At 42.3% G+C, this 16,239-nt stretch overlaps 2 protein-coding genes across 3 annotated transcripts; one reads left to right on the top strand and one right to left on the bottom strand.

The window, feature by feature from the left end:
• Positions 1-329: 329 nt before the first annotated feature.
• On the bottom strand, positions 330-1,899 carry glrx3 (glutaredoxin 3). Its single transcript, XM_034153437.1, has one exon. The coding sequence runs from the start codon at positions 1,862-1,864 to the stop codon at positions 887-889; it is 978 nt and encodes a 325-aa protein (XP_034009328.1). The 5' UTR covers positions 1,865-1,899; the 3' UTR covers positions 330-886.
• bag6 (BCL2 associated athanogene 6) lies at positions 1,804-15,097 on the top strand. Of its 2 annotated transcripts, none has more exons than XM_034153434.1 (25): positions 1,804-2,035; positions 3,659-3,746; positions 3,847-3,964; positions 4,147-4,361; positions 4,830-4,901; positions 4,981-5,103; positions 5,185-5,384; positions 5,612-5,744; positions 6,134-6,334; positions 6,417-6,639; positions 6,899-6,949; positions 7,195-7,547; positions 7,632-7,704; positions 8,220-8,548; positions 8,843-9,104; positions 9,189-9,358; positions 9,592-9,645; positions 9,940-10,048; positions 10,286-10,410; positions 10,571-10,705; positions 10,976-11,032; positions 11,140-11,364; positions 14,236-14,343; positions 14,433-14,579; positions 14,976-15,097. In XM_034153434.1, the coding sequence occupies exons 2-25, from the start codon at positions 3,666-3,668 to the stop codon at positions 15,069-15,071; spliced, it is 3,660 nt and encodes a 1,219-aa protein (XP_034009325.1). In that variant the 5' UTR covers positions 1,804-2,035; positions 3,659-3,665; the 3' UTR covers positions 15,072-15,097. The 2 variants fall into 2 exon arrangements, with proteins under 2 accessions (XP_034009325.1, XP_034009326.1); XM_034153435.1 differs by having other exon boundaries at positions 8,301-8,548.
• Positions 15,098-16,239: the final 1,142 nt, after the last annotated feature.

The raw sequence follows: 16,239 nt of genomic DNA on the forward strand, positions 1-16,239 counted from the left end.
TCATTACTTCTAGGTCTTGCACAATTAAATAGAAAAATATGTTTACTTAAAGAGCTGTTCTATTAGAAGGATTATGTTGTGCTTGTTTGTTCACTTGTTGATTACCAGTTTGCAAACTTTGAATTTAATGTCATCATACTAGTTCATAAGTGTGGATGTGATGCATTTATGGTTAGACAGGAAAATGAATGACACATTATTAAAGGCCTTGTCGGGTTCCTGTTTTTGAATATGACATGTGTTTGGTTGCCCTTTGATTCTACAGTGACATTTCAAGCATGTTATCTAGATAAGAGAAGTAGCACAAAAAAAACACACCAAATCTTAAAGGTTTTTCTTATTTTTTTATTCATAATATTATTGATGAAGTATGTGCCACCTAGAGTTAATTCTAAGTGTTTAAACCAGAGTGATATTGAATGTAGTTAGACACAGTTTTTCTGTCTTAAATAAAATAAAGGTGGAGAGGAAGGCATGAAAAGTCAGAGGCTGGGTAAATAATGTTTTATTAAATATAAATCCATTCTCGTGTGAGTCTGTGAATACTGGAAGGTTAGATGTAACCTAAAAACTAATTGCAGATAATATGTTCTAAAGTAGGCCGTTCTCAGTGCATTTACCTTATGTCAGAGAGGGATTTGTAAATTAAGATTTACCTTTAAACATTTCACTCAATAATGATTAACTGCATTTTCAATGTTGGCCTTTAGTAGAACACAAACGTATCTAAATGCTACAACAGATTTGGTTCTAATATTTATTTTCATAAATGGATTAATTCATTCATTTCCTGGCCCTCTGTATATTAGATCAGTGGCACAGGGTCGATGCTGGGCATGTGCAGTGGCTTGTTGTTCCCCCCTTGCAGATGGCATGTCAAATCCATCTAGGATTCCCCCTTCAGCACTGACACCAGCTCTCCACTCTCCTTCAGCTCCTTCAGTATGTCCAAACCTCCGATCAGTTCTCCTTTCACGTAGAGTTGGGGGTAGGTTGGCCAGTTAGAATAGGTCTTGAGCCCCTGACGCACCTCTTCATCCTGCAGAATATCAAATGTGTTATAATCTACCCCGGTGTCGTTCATAAGCTCCAGTGTCTGCCTGCTGAAGCCACATTTTGCAGCCTCCTTGTTGCCCTTCATGAACACCATGACTGGGCTCTGGTTGATGATGATTTTCAGACGGTGCTCCAGGGTGACAGCCTTTGGACAGGTGTTCTCCAGCTCTCCAGACTCAGCCAGCTCCTTCACTATATCCAGCCCTCCGACCAACTCTCCATTCGCATACAGTTGAGGGTAGGTGGGCCAGTTGGAGTAGGTCTTCAGCTCTTGTCGGACCTCCTCGTCGGAAAGGATGTCGAAGGTGCTGAACTGGATGTTGTGCTCCTTCAGCAGGCCCACTATCTGTCGGCTGAATCCGCAGCGGGGCTCCTGCGAGGATCCTTTAATGAAGAGCATGCAGGGCGCCGCGTTGATCAGCTTCTTCAGCCGCTGGTTCAGGTCCGTGGTGCCGCTTTCCACCCCTGCAGCAGCACTTCCGGCAACTGCCAGGCGTTCTACCTTCTTGGTCAGCTCCGGAGCATGGGCACCGTCCAGGCGGTCTACTTTCTCCCCTCCCTTGAAGAAAAGGAAAGTGGGCACAGAAGCGATTTCATACTTCTCTGACACCTCCGGGACCGCCTCTGCCTCCAGCTTCACAAACGTGGTGTGCGTGTGTTCCTTCGCCAGCACGGCCATCACTTCGTTCATTTGGCCGCACTGAGGAGCCCATGCTGCCTGGAAGTGCACTACAGTCAGGCATTTTCCAGCTTTGGCTAAGATATCCTTAAACTGCTGATTTGTTGTCGCCTCCACGAGATTCGCCATTTTTCCTTCCTATTTGTTGCGCTTCCGGTGTCGCCCCAACGTCACATCCGTGCAGCCTGGTAGCTTCTGGCAAGTACCAGAGCTTGTACTCGGAAGTCATTTGCATGTTATTTGGTGATAAGAAACAGCTGCATACACTGGATAAGTTGAAAGGATAGTGTGTCTTAAAAGGTAACCGTTATACATCAGACCACGGTCTTCATGAAAAGAACATATGTGATCGTCTCTGGTGTATGTTTGTGTTAATGTTTGGCGTAGTTAGCATTAGCTTAGCCTCCTTTCTAACGCTGGCCATAGTTAGCTTCGTTGCCAACGTTTCTAGGTTAAGCTATGCTAATCCTGCTACCAAGCCGATGCTAACTAACGGCAGCTACTAACGGTGTTTGTAATGACTGTTGGCGTTACATGTCACTGTTGAATTGGGGCTGAAATGTAAAAAACAGTGTCGTTGACAGGCTTCGCGGGATACATACAACCTACGCTAACTTAGCTAGCGTTACCGTAAGAGCTGATGTTTAACTAACATTATTATGCTAGCTAGCAAGTAAACTTAGCTAACGTTAGCTGCTAAGCCTCTGCGGTTTAGTACTACAATTAGACATGGCTTAAGTTACTTAAACAAATGTGTATGTGTTTGGTGTTATTATAACTGATATTAAGAGAGCAACAATTTGCCAGTTTTCGTAAAATTGTTTGCTGTGGTGTAAAGTAACTAAGTAGATTTACTCAAGTACTCTATTTAAGTACCATTTTGAGGTACTTGTACTTTGCTTGAGTATTTCAATGTTTAGCTACTATGTACTTCTTCCCTACTACATTTCCGAGGTAAATCGTGTACTTTTACTCCTCTTCATTAATGTAATACCTGTAGTTACTTTGCAGATTTGGATCAACGATTTGAATTATAATCAGCACCCAAATAAGACTTTAATTTTGATTGCAGGACTTTTACATGTTAGAGTATTCCTACACTCTGGTATTTCGACTTTTACTTAAGTGCAATATCTGAGTTTTTTCCTACTCTGATTGTTTGTGTATATACATGTTTGGTATTTGTAGAAGCCTGCTGATCATTTGTATTGCTTGGTTAGTCGTGTATGATGTAGTGACTAGTTGTTCAGGCTGTTAAATGTTTCTAATGTCAAAGAGGTCTTTCATCTAGTTGTTTTGACCAAGAGTTTAGACAAATCCTCAGACATTATATTTACAAAGACTTGTATGAATTATAAGACATGTAGAGGTTATTATACACATGTTTAAATAGTAACATTAAGCAGGCAAGCTAAACTTTAAAAAAAAAAAAAAAAAATCTTTTCAAAGTGAATTGAACGATTCAACAATAATACTTTTTGATACATTTTTCTGTCGATTAATCAGTAATCAGCTATAGTCACACAACACATTTTATTCTTTGAATTAGTGCCAAAACTGTTTGTGGATTATTCAAAATGTCAACCAATCTCACCAAAATGAAAAAATATCATCAATCTTCTTAGCGATTCACATTTGCTGCCTTTTCTCTAACCCTAATTTTGGTATCTTTGGTCTTTGAAATAATAGGTGAAAAAACAATGTTGATCAAAAATACAGACTAATTGGGAATGAAAATAACTTTTTTTACTGTTGTAGAATGACTTGTTAAAAATAATCATAACAATATGACTATTTGACTGACTAATTCATTTTTCAACTGTAACATGTCCTCCCTATTCTTAGTCACAATTCTTTAAAAACAGATTAATGGGGGTTGTCATAAAGTATTGTTAAGACATGACACACTATTGTATGCTACAGGAACACCATGGAGGAACAAACTGCAGACATAGAGGTGACAGTCAAAACACTCGACTCCCAAAGCAGAACCTACACCGTTGGTGCTCAGGTAAGTTATTCTGTTCCTGTTGCAAACTCTGGAATGAATTCTCGTTTTTTTTGTCAGTGATTGCGGAAGTCTGACTCAAGTGTGTACCATGTTCTTATAGTTGACAGTGAAAGAGTTTAAGGAGCACATTGCCCCCTCAGTGGGTATCCCTGTGGACAAACAGAGGCTGATCTACCAGGGCAGAGTCTTACAGGAGATACTGACTTTGGCAGACTACAGTAAGTCAACGGGTTCTGTGCATTTTGTTTTATTGTGTCGGTCAATATTCATATACTATTCTCCAAGTTATTGGATGCAATTCAGAATTCACCTAGACATTCTCTGGTGTCTTGAAACAAGTTGAAGTCAACCCACCATCATGTATGTACAGATAAACCATATGTCTCTGTTGTTTACCCAGATGTGGATGGCAAGGTGATACATCTGGTGGAGCGTGCGCCCCCTCCACCCTCCCAGCCTGGCTCAGGGTCCGGAGGCACTTCAGCCGACAGCGGACCCTCCTCTTCCTCCCAGGGATCGTCACAAGGGCCTCCACATGATCGCAATGCTAACAGCTACGTGATGCTTGGCACCTTCAACCTTCCTGTGAACATCATGGACCCCCAGCAGATACAGGTAGGTCTGCCTTGTCACTTGGTAAGGGTTTTTAGGGCACTAAAGGGGAATAACATCTATTCCATACATCAAAGTGTGTTTACAAAAGTGAAAAGCCTTTTGTGGTTCCAGAGGAGTTAGTATAAGTGAGCTTACAAGACCTCTGTAGCACTCTCCATTTTTCAATTTTCCTGCAAGAGTTCCACACTACTATTTTAATATACATATTATTTAAATATGTATCATAATGCTGTATTTTCAACAAATATTGTATATATTCCACGATAGAACAATTACTAAGTCAAATGTTCTCCTGGTGAGCTCCCAATGATTTCTGACAAAAACATGAACAACTTGAAAAGCAGACATGCTTATTTAATTGATAATTATGTATTTGATTAATGTTGTCCAGCCATTATGTTTAATATCATCTCAGAAATTGGTCTTGCATCTCAAGTGTTGTTTACGAAGGTGGTTCTTCTTGTTTAGATGTCTGTTCAGCAGATGGTGTCTGGTATGGGAGAGAATGCCAGGAATGCCAGAGTCACAACCAGCACTGGGGTAAGATGCCAAATGACAGCATACAAACCAAAATGACATAATCCTGTGTTTTGTTTATTTATACCCTCTTCTATTTCAGAGCAATGGGTCCGTGAATGTGCACATTGATATGGACCAGCCTGTGCAGAGTGAGCCTCGGCTGAGGCTGGTGCTGGCCGAGAACCTGCTGAGGGACATTAATGATGTCATCCAAAGGATGGAGGTGAGAACTCAACATTCACATTAGTTAAATAGCAAAGCTCCAGAGAAATCTTATTAATAAAAATTGCTTTCCTTTTTTCAGAGTCGCCCGAGCGACTCATCCACTCAAACAGAGACGGCTTCTGCTGCTGCTGCGCCTCCTCCTCCATCATCCTCATCCACCACCTCTACTCCCTCCCCCTCTGCCCAGCCCATGGACACCTCCCCACCTCCAACAACTCCCCCACCTCCACCCACCACTTCAGCACCATCTGAGGGACCAGCCCCCCAACCTGGACCACAGTGAGACATCCTTTCTCTCTCCCAGATTCACATACAAATCATTCAGCATAGAAACAATGGATATCATTTCCTGAACTGCAGGAGCCATAACTTCTTATAATCGTTTTATTGAAACAAAAGTTGTTGTTTCTGTCTATTTATAGTATATTGCTTTCAATATATAAAGTAATGCTGTTTATATTGTTCTTTTTGATTGTAATCAGCTCTGCACTCTTCTCTCCCGCTAGTCACCCCAGCCCAGCTGAGTTGGCGGAGATGTTGTCTGAGCTGCGCAGGGTGGAGGAGAGACTGCAGCCTTTCATTCAGAGAGCTCACACCATCCTGGAGACGGCCACCAACGCAGAATACAACAACAATACAGTAAGATTCAAACAGCCAAATAATAATATATAATCTTTAGTATACTATTGCATTTCAAAGAGAGGCCTGGATATCCATATTGCTAATTCATGGTAGTTCAAGGAAAGAAACAACTTTAATATAAAGTTATTATTTTGCCATTATTTTGTATTAATAGGATTATAACAAATGCTGTTTTTGAAGGACTAAACTTCGAGTTGCTTGTAGGTAGGTGGGTGGGTTTGTTATCTTTAAATAGAGCCAGGCTAACTGGTTCCCTTTGTTTCCAGTCTTTGTGCTAAGCTAAACAGCTGCTGATGTTATATCATATGACAAGAAAAAGGAACCAATCTTTGTTTGTTTGTTATATAATTAAGATGTGGCCTAAAATGGTTTGTCTTCTGTGACAGGAAAGAGAGGAGGACCAGCGCACTCTCATCATGACGTGGGAGTGTCTCCGTCTCCTTGGTAACGCCCTTGTGGCTCTCAGTGACCTGCGATTGAACCTCATGAACCCTGTGCCCCGCCACCTGCATGTGGTCCGGCCATTTTCCCACTATGCCACCCCAGTCAATATGCCTGGAGCCGTGCACCACCACATCCCTGTGCAAGTAAGTGATATTAAGCCCATGTTATTATTCATACTTCATTTTAATGTTATGAGACTGACTGTGTTTGCATCGTCACCGACAGATGAACCTGGGTGCCACAGTGACTGCTGCGAGTAACAGCACTGACGGACAGGCACCGCCCACCCAGCCTGGCAGCCAATCGGAGCAGGCAGGTCCTGGACAAACCCCTCCCTCTCAGTCTTCCTCGTCCAATCAGCAGGCTGGACCGGGACATGCTGGCGCCCGTGTCATCAGGATCAGCCACCAGGCAGTCCCGGTGGTCATGATGCAGATGAACGCGGATGGTGAGTTGTCCCCTACCCGCCACTGATTGAAAAGTGTTTGTGTGTGTTATTGCTGGGCAGCAGTGCGTTGGAGTTACATCATTGCTCAAACCACACACTGCTGCCACTATCAGAGTGACATGAAGAGAGGAACATTGATCGCATCTGATTTACAGTATTTTTTTCATGATGGATCTGTTATTTCAAAAGCTCTCCTGTAAAAGAGAGTACTGGTAGTATTGTACAAATAGTTCAAACTTATTTTTTTGTGTATTTGCAGGCCAAGGAGCAAACCCTGCTGCAGCTGGACAGCAAATCCCGGGACAACCAGGTAAAGGCCAATTCATATATTTGACATACTTCATTTTATTAAAAAAGAAAAAAAATTCCTTTTAGTGTAAAGCCTTTTCCGAATTCCAGGTTATCTGTTTTATTTTAAACTTCCCAACAAGTTCAATATAACACTGTTCATTTGTTTGGATCTGAAATGTATCCTTCTTTTTGTAACTCCAGATAATAGTTTTCTGCTGGTAACAAAACATTTCTAATACATTTATTTCTGTTTCCCCCCTTCAGGTGCCCTCCCCCCTGACTTCATGCGGAATCTGATGCAACAGATAAGCCAATATGCTGCCGCCGTAGCTACCAGCGCTGCCACTGCTGCTGCTGCCGGACACCCAGTCCCCCCCCAGCCCACTCCCCCCGGTTTCAACTCCACAGCCAACTCCTCAACTACCACCACGGGTCCCAACACACCCACCACCACGCCTACTGCTCCCCCGCCACCCCCACATGGTGGCCCCCAGCCCCAGGCCAGGGTTGTGTTCACCCGTCCCCCCTTTGCACCCAACATGCCCACCCCAGTCTTTGGTGCTCGAGGAACCACCATCAATGTGAGGGCTGCCATTCCGGGCCAGCAGCCAGGACAGGTGACGATAATGTTTTGTGATTTTGCTTCTCGTTTCTGAGGCTAAATGCCAACATTTGACTAATTGAAAAATCTCGATCCACAGCCTTTCAACCCAGCTGCTCTCAACCAGATGATTAGTGGACTGGTCGGACAGCTTTTGCTGCCAGGGCAAATGGGTAAGCTTTTTAAAATGGTTTCTTTATTCGCAGCATCTTTCTGTAAAGGTGACAGATTGAAGTTACAATGAACGAGTTATACCTAATGAACAGCAAATGTGTCATTTATTAATTGTACCATTTTTTTTTTCTTCTGGGGTTAGGATAGTTTAAGGGCACAATGAGTAGGGTTTTCCAACAATGCAAAATAAAATGTTTAGAACAAAAATAATCCCTTTCCATCATATGGACCACAGAAAGGTGTGCTAGTCTCTGAATCTGCAGACCCTGCCCTCTGCATCCATTTTCTCTCTTCTTGGGGACGCTCAATACAAACGTGCAGGAAAAACACACACATAGTGAGATGAAATTCTAAATTGTTCTAAAACAAGAGTAAACTTGGGTTGGCATAACTTTTATATTTTGCTTTTTAAAAAACGCAACCAACAAATCCTACTCATTGTGTCTTGAGAGCATAGAATGACTGGTTTGAGGATTGCTATCAATCAGTGATAACTTAATCTGTTTTTTTACAGCCGGTCAAACAGTCACTTCCTCCTCCTCCACATCCACATCCTCCTCATCCTCCTTTTCTTCCTCCTCTCAAACCTCCTCAGCCTCCTCCTCCTTTTCTTTCTCCAACTCGGGTCCAACTCCTCCCACTGCAAACCCTTCAAGTCAGCCGGGTCAATCTGAGACCACCGCCGGTGACCCGCAGTCCCAGGAGATGCCCCCCGACCTCAGCCAGCTCCTGGGCTCTCTGCTGGGGGGGGCCGGGGTGGGCCCTGGAGGAGCCCCTTCCATCACTGTCACCACGTCTGGTGTCCCTGCCTTCATCCAGGGAGTGAGTGAGTTCATGCAGCAGGTCAGTGTTTGAGTCTTTGACCCGAGTGCACTTTTAGACTTCACCTGAACTTGCATATCATTGATGTAATCCTGTATTACCTGCACACGGATCATCTTCAAGAAGTGCATCGTTTAAAATGTTAGCGACAGAGCTAATTCGAATAAAACATTATTTTTTATGTTTTCCAACAAGGATTATTTAAATTCCTCAAAAAATATGAATATAGGGCTTTTCATTTAACAAAAACTATTAATTTCAAGTAAAGGGAGCGGTTATTAATCCTAACTCATTGTTTTTTAATGTAATTTCTAGGCCCAGCCCGTCTTTGTTCCTCCCCCTCCTCCCTCTGGCACCGCCCCTGCTCCTGCCGCCGGGCCCACTCCCACTCCCAACCCTGCCGCAGCAGGAGCCGAGGCCCTGAACCCCGAGCTGTTCACGGGCATCGTGCGCGGCGTCCTGAGCACCATGATGGGCTCTCTGGGCCAGGCTCAGAACGACACGGAGAGCATCGCCCAGTTCATGCAGAGGCTGTCCCAGGCCACCAACATCTTCATCAGTCCGGAGGATCCCACCGGTAAAGAACAAAGTATATTTAGTTATCCAAAGGGAGCATATCAGAAAATAAATCTAACCTCAAGCTTCTCATGTCATTTCCCAGGATTCTTCGGCGAGCTGCTGATGTTGGTGTGCCAGACGTTCACCATGTCAGACCTGGTGATGCTGCTCCATGGTCAGCACCAGCCTCTCGGACGCATCCAGCCTCAGCTGTCCCAGTTCTTCACGCAGAACTACCTCAACGGCAGGGAGCCCACCGATGAGAACATTGCTGTAAGTAACACTCGCCAGTTTGAAGAGAATCGCTTTTCTTTTACATTGTTGTTTAGATATTTTAGTATAAGAGTAGTTATACGTAGACATAGCTTCATTATTGATCCTGGTCCTGTGTTAGATGGTTTGTGTTTGTTATCCCTTTGTGTGACTGACCAATAACTGATCGATTTTTGTCTTCTCCCTCCATGCACCGTCTTGCTTTCCTCACGTCCTCTGCTTCCATCCCCCAGGCTGCGGCTGACACTCTCGTCAACGAACTGGAGGAGTATATCAGTGAGAGCTTTGTAAGTCCTTGATGTCCACTTACTTACAAAACCTTATATGATGTAATGCTGGACTCAGAGTCTAATTGTATTTTGTCAGCTAAATGACTACACTATTAGACGTGGCGGTAATGAACAAAAGCATTAAAACATTGTTATTTCATGTAAAACATGAGGCAAGTTAAGTGAGCCAAGATGACACTAAAATATACAGAACATTTTATTATACTTCTAATAGTTGTTGGTAAGGGGCATTAACATTTCAGCTGACATTTGAGTAAATGTGTTGATTATATTTCTATGTGACTCCCACAGAGAGAGTCTTCAGTCACAGTGTTGGAGGGCGTCGATGCTACTCAGACCAACATGTCCTTCTTCAGGCAGCAGCTGATGCTCATTGCCACACACATCCTGCGTTGCACGGGTAAACAATGAACAATATAGTTGATTGTTATGAGTGACTTGGTTTATTTATAGTTCGTGTGGTTCCTTTTTAGCCGCTATTTGTTTGTAAGTGTTGGTTGCAGCACTAAAAGTTACAATATTTGCTATGTTTATCAGAAGTAATGACAGGAGCTGAAGTACTAACGTATAAAATATGATATTGTCTTGTAGGATTGCATTTTGTTGCCAATTAATATCAATATGTTTTTTCATCCAGATGATTCATTCGGGCCCCGGCTGCTCCAGATGTGTAACCAGGCGCTGTTTGAGTGTCTGGCCCTCAACCTGCACTGCCTGAGAGGAGACCAGAGAGCCCTCACCGCAGTCATCAACCACCGAATCGTCAGTATTCAATCTCTCCCTGACTCACTCACTGCTTGTTTCTGTCTCTAACTTAGTGCTTTGTGTAAATGTTTTGATGCTACTTAGACTTTTTAAGAAAATACAGAAGAAACATAAAGTTGAACCCTTAACGTAAATGTTTTATTTTCTCTTGTTCCAGCGGAGGATGTCCAGTGACATCAGCCCCAGCCTGGTCAACTGGATGACCAGCATGATGACGATGAGGCTGCAGGTGATTCTGGAGCACATCCCCATCACTGAGGACCAGATCCAGAACTACATAGTTCACACACAGGTAAGGAAGCAGCCGTATGCCTTTAGAACAAAAAAAAATCATTTATCTTTCATCAACAACAACTGGAAAAATCAAACCCACAAGCCAAATGTACAATAAAGTATCTCCGTTAAACTTGATATGTTTTTTTCCCCAATTATACATTTGGTTTGAGTTGTTGGCCAAACATGTTGCAGAGAGAGAAGCAGTCGCTCTTATCCGATGGCTGTTGCATATCCTGTTACTTTGCACAGAAAAGGCTAATAAATATTGTATGGCATTCTTTCAAAGAGAGATACGTCTTCTGCCACTGGCACACAAGTGCCTGAACGAGCACAAAGTGCAACGGTGAGCATGTCGTGTCTTAAATGTTCTTTCAAATGATCTCAGTTAATGTGTAAGTTACTGCTCTAACCTTTTAGTTCCCTCATGTGGTCTGTTTTCTACTTCCAAAGATCGCGGACACCCTCTCTCCAGCTACAGCCACCACAGCAGAGGAGGCCATGAACGTGTCACACGACACAAGGGCGGCGTCAAGGGAACCAAGGGTGTTGCCTGGAGACCTGGGGGCCTCAGGAGGAGCCGCACCATTAGGTGGCGACATGGCAGCGGCGGGAGCTGAGGGGGGCAGCGAGGAGTCTGCTCGAGAGTCTGAGGCCTGGGCCGCCTCTGTTCCACCTGTAAGAGTTTTCTGTTTTTACAATGATTTGTTTTCATGGCTACATGTTTAGTGGTGGCACCGCCCTGCTTCACACTTACGGCCCGTCCACACGGCGGCGTGCGTTGAAGCTTCACCGCTTCTGCCCATTCACTTTGAATGGGGTGACGTCACACTTTGCCGAACTGCATTGTGGGAGCGTCGCGTCGCTTTGCTCGCTTCAAAAGTTGAGCAATGTTCAATTTTTGAAGCTTTGACGGAAGCGTCAGCCAATCGAATCATATGCCAGTACAAGCTCTAGCCAATCAAACCGCGTGCTTGTGTGTCCGGGGCGGGAGATTCATTTGATTGTTGGTCGAGCTTCAGACACGCCCGCCGGCAAGCTTCAACGCACGCCGCCGTGTGGACGCTGCGTTAAAGTGTGTACAGTGTCAACTCATTACTTATATTGGATAATCCAGGAGCTAACTGTCAACAGCTTATACAGGAACCTTTGTTCTGTAGGGAAGGGCCCACTAAATATTGTTTATACTGAAGTCTGTGGATTATACAAAACAATTGGAACCTTGTTTATTGAAAGACACTTAAAGCTCGGGTCGGAAGTTTATTAGTGCGAATGCTGTTTACAGCATTCCACTTCTTCGATTCTTTATTCAGGGATGCAAACTTGTCACCTTTCGGCGAAATTTGCCGTTTTGATTCCAAAATAGGTCGTTTGTGTGATTCATGTAGATCTGCAATAAAAATATTTTTGGGGTATGGGGGGGTCTGGGACCCGGAGTAATCTGCGGCCGCGAGCTGTTATGTGCCATCATGACACGCATGGTGTTCTTTTTTTATATATTATAATGAAGCGCGAGCACAAGTCTTCCTGCCTGTCAGCTCTGCTCATGGATGTATAATAAGGCTCTGCTGCTCCGGGATGAGTGTCTAGCTTCAGCAGCTACATTACCTACGGTGCGTTCGTTAATATTAACTGTGCGGTCCAAAGTCACTGTGGCACAGACTGGACCGCTGGTTAGAACGGGGTGTTCGGAGCAGAGCTCCCTGTCGGAGCGGCAGAGCGTGATGTGCACTGAAAAGTGTTTCTGTCGCAATATTATTTAATGAATCGTTGAGCTAGCTAACTAGCATAAATTGTCACTATCTGCTAACGTTAGCTTTAGCCTTCGTTTTCAAATAGTTTCTTTCATAGCCTATAAACGGAGGTGGTATAAGTATCTTGTACTTGAGTACAAGTAGAAGTACTCAGATCTTGTTCTTGAGTAAAAGTAGAAGTACCAGAGTGTAGGAATACTCTGTTACAGTAAAAGTCCTGCATTCAAAATGTTACTCAAGTAAAAGTATCATCATCAAAATATAGTGAAAGTAGCGACAGTAAAAGTAGTCATTGTGCAGATTGGTCCATTTCAGAATAATATATATGTTTTATAATGATTGATCATGAAAGTGTTCTCAAAGCTAGTTTGAATGACTTTGTATACCGCAGGGTAGCTTGTGAATTTACTCCAGGTGGAACTAAAGTCTGATTTAACACTTGATTATATTTCACATCATTCATCCACATCTGTAAAGTAACTAAAGGTATTAAATACATGTAGTGGAGGAAAAGTACACCATTTACCTCTGAACTGTAGTGGAGAAGAAGAACAAAGTAGCAAAACATTGAAATACTTAAATAAAGTACAAGTATCTAAAAATTGTACCCAAGTATAGTACTTGAGTTTATGAACTTAGTTACTTTACACCACTGGCTATAAAGATAGAAAGACAGCCTTGCACAGAGGCATGAAAATACATTTTCAAAATGCTCAACAGTCCTGCCAAAATTATAAACTGACTGCTACACAATTAAAATAAATGCTTAAATATATTTCTATTAGATGTGACTCTTTGGCGTTTCTGTTATTATTAACTGCTGCTTTAGTTGTTCTGACTGCTAAAATCCTCTGTTATTCCTCATTTTAAAGCCGATATTCCGTGGGGTCGGGGGGCTCGGATCCTTGTCACCTTTTTCATACCTGATGAGTTTGCATCCCTGTTTATTCTTCCCCTTATTATTATTTCAGCCAATACTTTGGCTCTCCATAACTTCAGCTTACTTTCAGCTGCAGAAACCATTCAAATATTAAACTATTCAGCCTTTTCAGCACATGGTGGGAAACTTTCAACTTTTTCAAAATATGTTATACTTTTTAAAATATTCAGCTTTTTAAAGTCTTTTTAACATGGAAGTCATTGCAATGCATTTGAGCTGTAACAATTTGATTCAAATCATTTCACTTTTCTGCATTTCTCCGCTAAGTTCAGCAACACACTTACTTGGTCTCTGTAGCTAAAAGCAGCTACCATTCAGCTAATAAAATATTCAGCTTTTTCTGCATTTTCAGCTAAATTCAGCCACAAATGTTCACAGTTTACAGCATTCGCACGCATTTTCTGCAGGAAATGCATTTTCTAGTTGTTTGTTGTGTCCCACCAGAATTAGAAAATACATCCCTTATCCTGCAGCTCAGCCCCTCATACCAGACAAGCTCAGGCTTATGCACACGTCATACTGATTCATTTATATTTTCATTATCGTGTACACATACTTTCACAGAGAGTTTTAAATGTTTGCAAGTGAGTCGTCATGCATTTCTCACGTGTCCATATGTAAGCCGTTTGTTTCTGTCACTGTGTCCACTCTGGATTCTACCTCATAGAATTCCTGTGAGCAAATCTATTCATCAAAACATTTTCTCCAAGCATTAAAAAAGTTTGTCTTTTTAGTTTAGATTTCCCATTTTTTTTATTTCAATACTGCGACTACAGAGGAACAGTAACAGAAAGAGGTTTTTAAAGATGTGAACCATCAATTTGTATCTTCCCCGTCTATTACTCTGCACTGTAGGAATGGGTGCCCATCATCAGGTGTGACATGATGACCCAGAGGAAGATGAAGGCTCAGCCCCCGCTGTCTGACGCTTATGTGCACGGCATGCCAGCTAAACGCAGGAAGGTAATCAGATCAGTTGTAACTTGACTTGTTTTGTACGAATCTCACGTGTCCTTACCGTCTTTAAGCTGTCTGTGTCTCTGTGTTTTCAGACCGGACTGAGTGGGGGAAGCCTCCTCTCCCTCTCTGACGCCGTGAGCCAAGCGGCCAGGACAGCAGGAGTGAAGCCCATCACTTCTGCTGAGCACTTACAGGAGGACCTGGACACCCAGGAGCTCAGAGAAGCATATGCAGAGCAGGTAACTGGGTTATGTAAATTACAACAAACGGCACTGCACGTCATTTAGGCTAACTATATTTGTTAGACTTGATTTGAGAAAATATTTTTGACCTACCTCACTAATTGTAGTTGTGAATGCGACCAGTTTCACAATGTGATGCATATATGTCTGATATTCTTATCTTAATTTGTAAGCATTATGTTTTCTAGTTGTATGTATATTGCACCCTTATCTTAGGAAAGCAAAGTCAGCACAAACGTTCACGTGGGATTTTGAATGAGGGTTTCTCCCCTCCTCTTTAATGCTGATCACAGGGAACAAACCTGTGGTCACACGACTGCCTCTCTAAAACCCCTTCTGACATACTGTTTGTATTTCCCACCATGATAATAATCAGAATCTTTTTCCTCTTAGGTTAAAGCAGACATCAAGAAACGAGTGAGGGAAGACCCAGATTTCAACCCTCAGCATTCCCCTAACGCACACAGAGCGTTCTTATCAGACTCGTAATCAGGTCCAAATGCTATGAAACCCGCAAGCCGCTTTCCTTTTTATTATTTTCTCAGATCTTCATTCGACTTCTTCTCACTGCAGCTTCGCCCCCTAAAACTGTCGGTATGGCTTTTTAAGCAGTTAGCCGCTCTCTTGACTAATTGCCTCATGCTAATGTGACTCCTTCTCCCAGTGCCTATTTATTTCTTCTTGTTTATTTTGGTCCAACTTCTGCTGAGAGAACGTTCCTTGTGAAAAGGTTTCAGATTTAAGTTTGACTAAATCACGTCACTTTACTTCTGTCTTCTACTTCTGTCTGTATGTCCTCTTTGCCCACATATCCTTGTGTTGCTTTGTTTATATGGAGCCTGGATTCTAATTGTTTAGTGGACTTTAGCCTTCCTGTCAATACTCTCAAATGCAAGGGTATACTTTCATGTAATGGACAAGCTGTTTGCTACATGAATGTACAGTAAGCTTAATAAAAATCTTGATACAACACAAGAGTATTCTTCTTGAGTCTTTCTAATCTGTTCTGAGGTTAAGGAACAAGAACTTGCAGCACTCAAATGCAGTGGTGTACTCGGATCATTTACCTAAGCAATACCACAGTGTAATAAGTCCTGCATTTACATTTGACTCATAATGAATAACAGACCATTTCAGGATATAAATACTATTAGATTATGATTATTGATGCATTATAATCACATTAATGTTGCAGCAGGTAACGGTGGACTTAACTTTATATAATGCATGATAGATTAATATATCATGCATTTTTTTATATTTCTTTATAAATATTAAACTGCAAAGTAGGAAATACGTTTTCAATATAAGTGCAGTAAAGAGTACAATATTTCCCTCTGAATTTTAGTGGAGGTGAAAATAATAGGAGCCTACTAGGTAGGAGCAATAGGTTCTTACTGACTTTCCACCACTGCAAAAATGCCAAGAAAGATAATTCAATTCATAGGATTTAAATGTGGTAATTGAAAACAGGGCTGCTGTGGCATAGTTTGTCCACCAGAGAGCGCTAACACGTTTATCTTTCTACTAAATTATATGAATGAACCCATTTCAGTTGCTTGAGTTATGTGCTTAGTAAAGTTACTATTCACTTAGGAACAGGGACATGCTTGACTTGATACTGCAATACATTACATTGACAACAAATACCTAAACC

This window comes from Trematomus bernacchii, unplaced genomic scaffold (assembly GCF_902827165.1).
Source record: "Trematomus bernacchii unplaced genomic scaffold, fTreBer1.1, whole genome shotgun sequence".
Lineage (NCBI taxonomy): Eukaryota > Metazoa > Chordata > Actinopteri > Perciformes > Nototheniidae > Trematomus > Trematomus bernacchii.

What these genes read in the sequence shown, in the direction of transcription:
- bag6 (XM_034153434.1), top strand. Translation starts at nt 3,666, where the DNA reads ATGGAGGAACAAACTGCAGACATAGAGGTGACAGTCAAAACACTCGAC. An exon ending in ACTGACTTTGGCAGACTACA is followed by an intron (nt 3,965 to 4,146) that starts GTAAGTCAACGG and finishes TTGTTTACCCAG; the next exon opens with ATGTGGATGGCAAGGTGATA. An exon ending in GAGAAGCATATGCAGAGCAG is followed by an intron (nt 14,580 to 14,975) that starts GTAACTGGGTTA and finishes TTTTCCTCTTAG; the next exon opens with GTTAAAGCAGACATCAAGAA.
- glrx3 (XM_034153437.1), bottom strand. Translation starts at nt 1,864, where the DNA reads ATGGCGAATCTCGTGGAGGCGACAACAAATCAGCAGTTTAAGGATATC.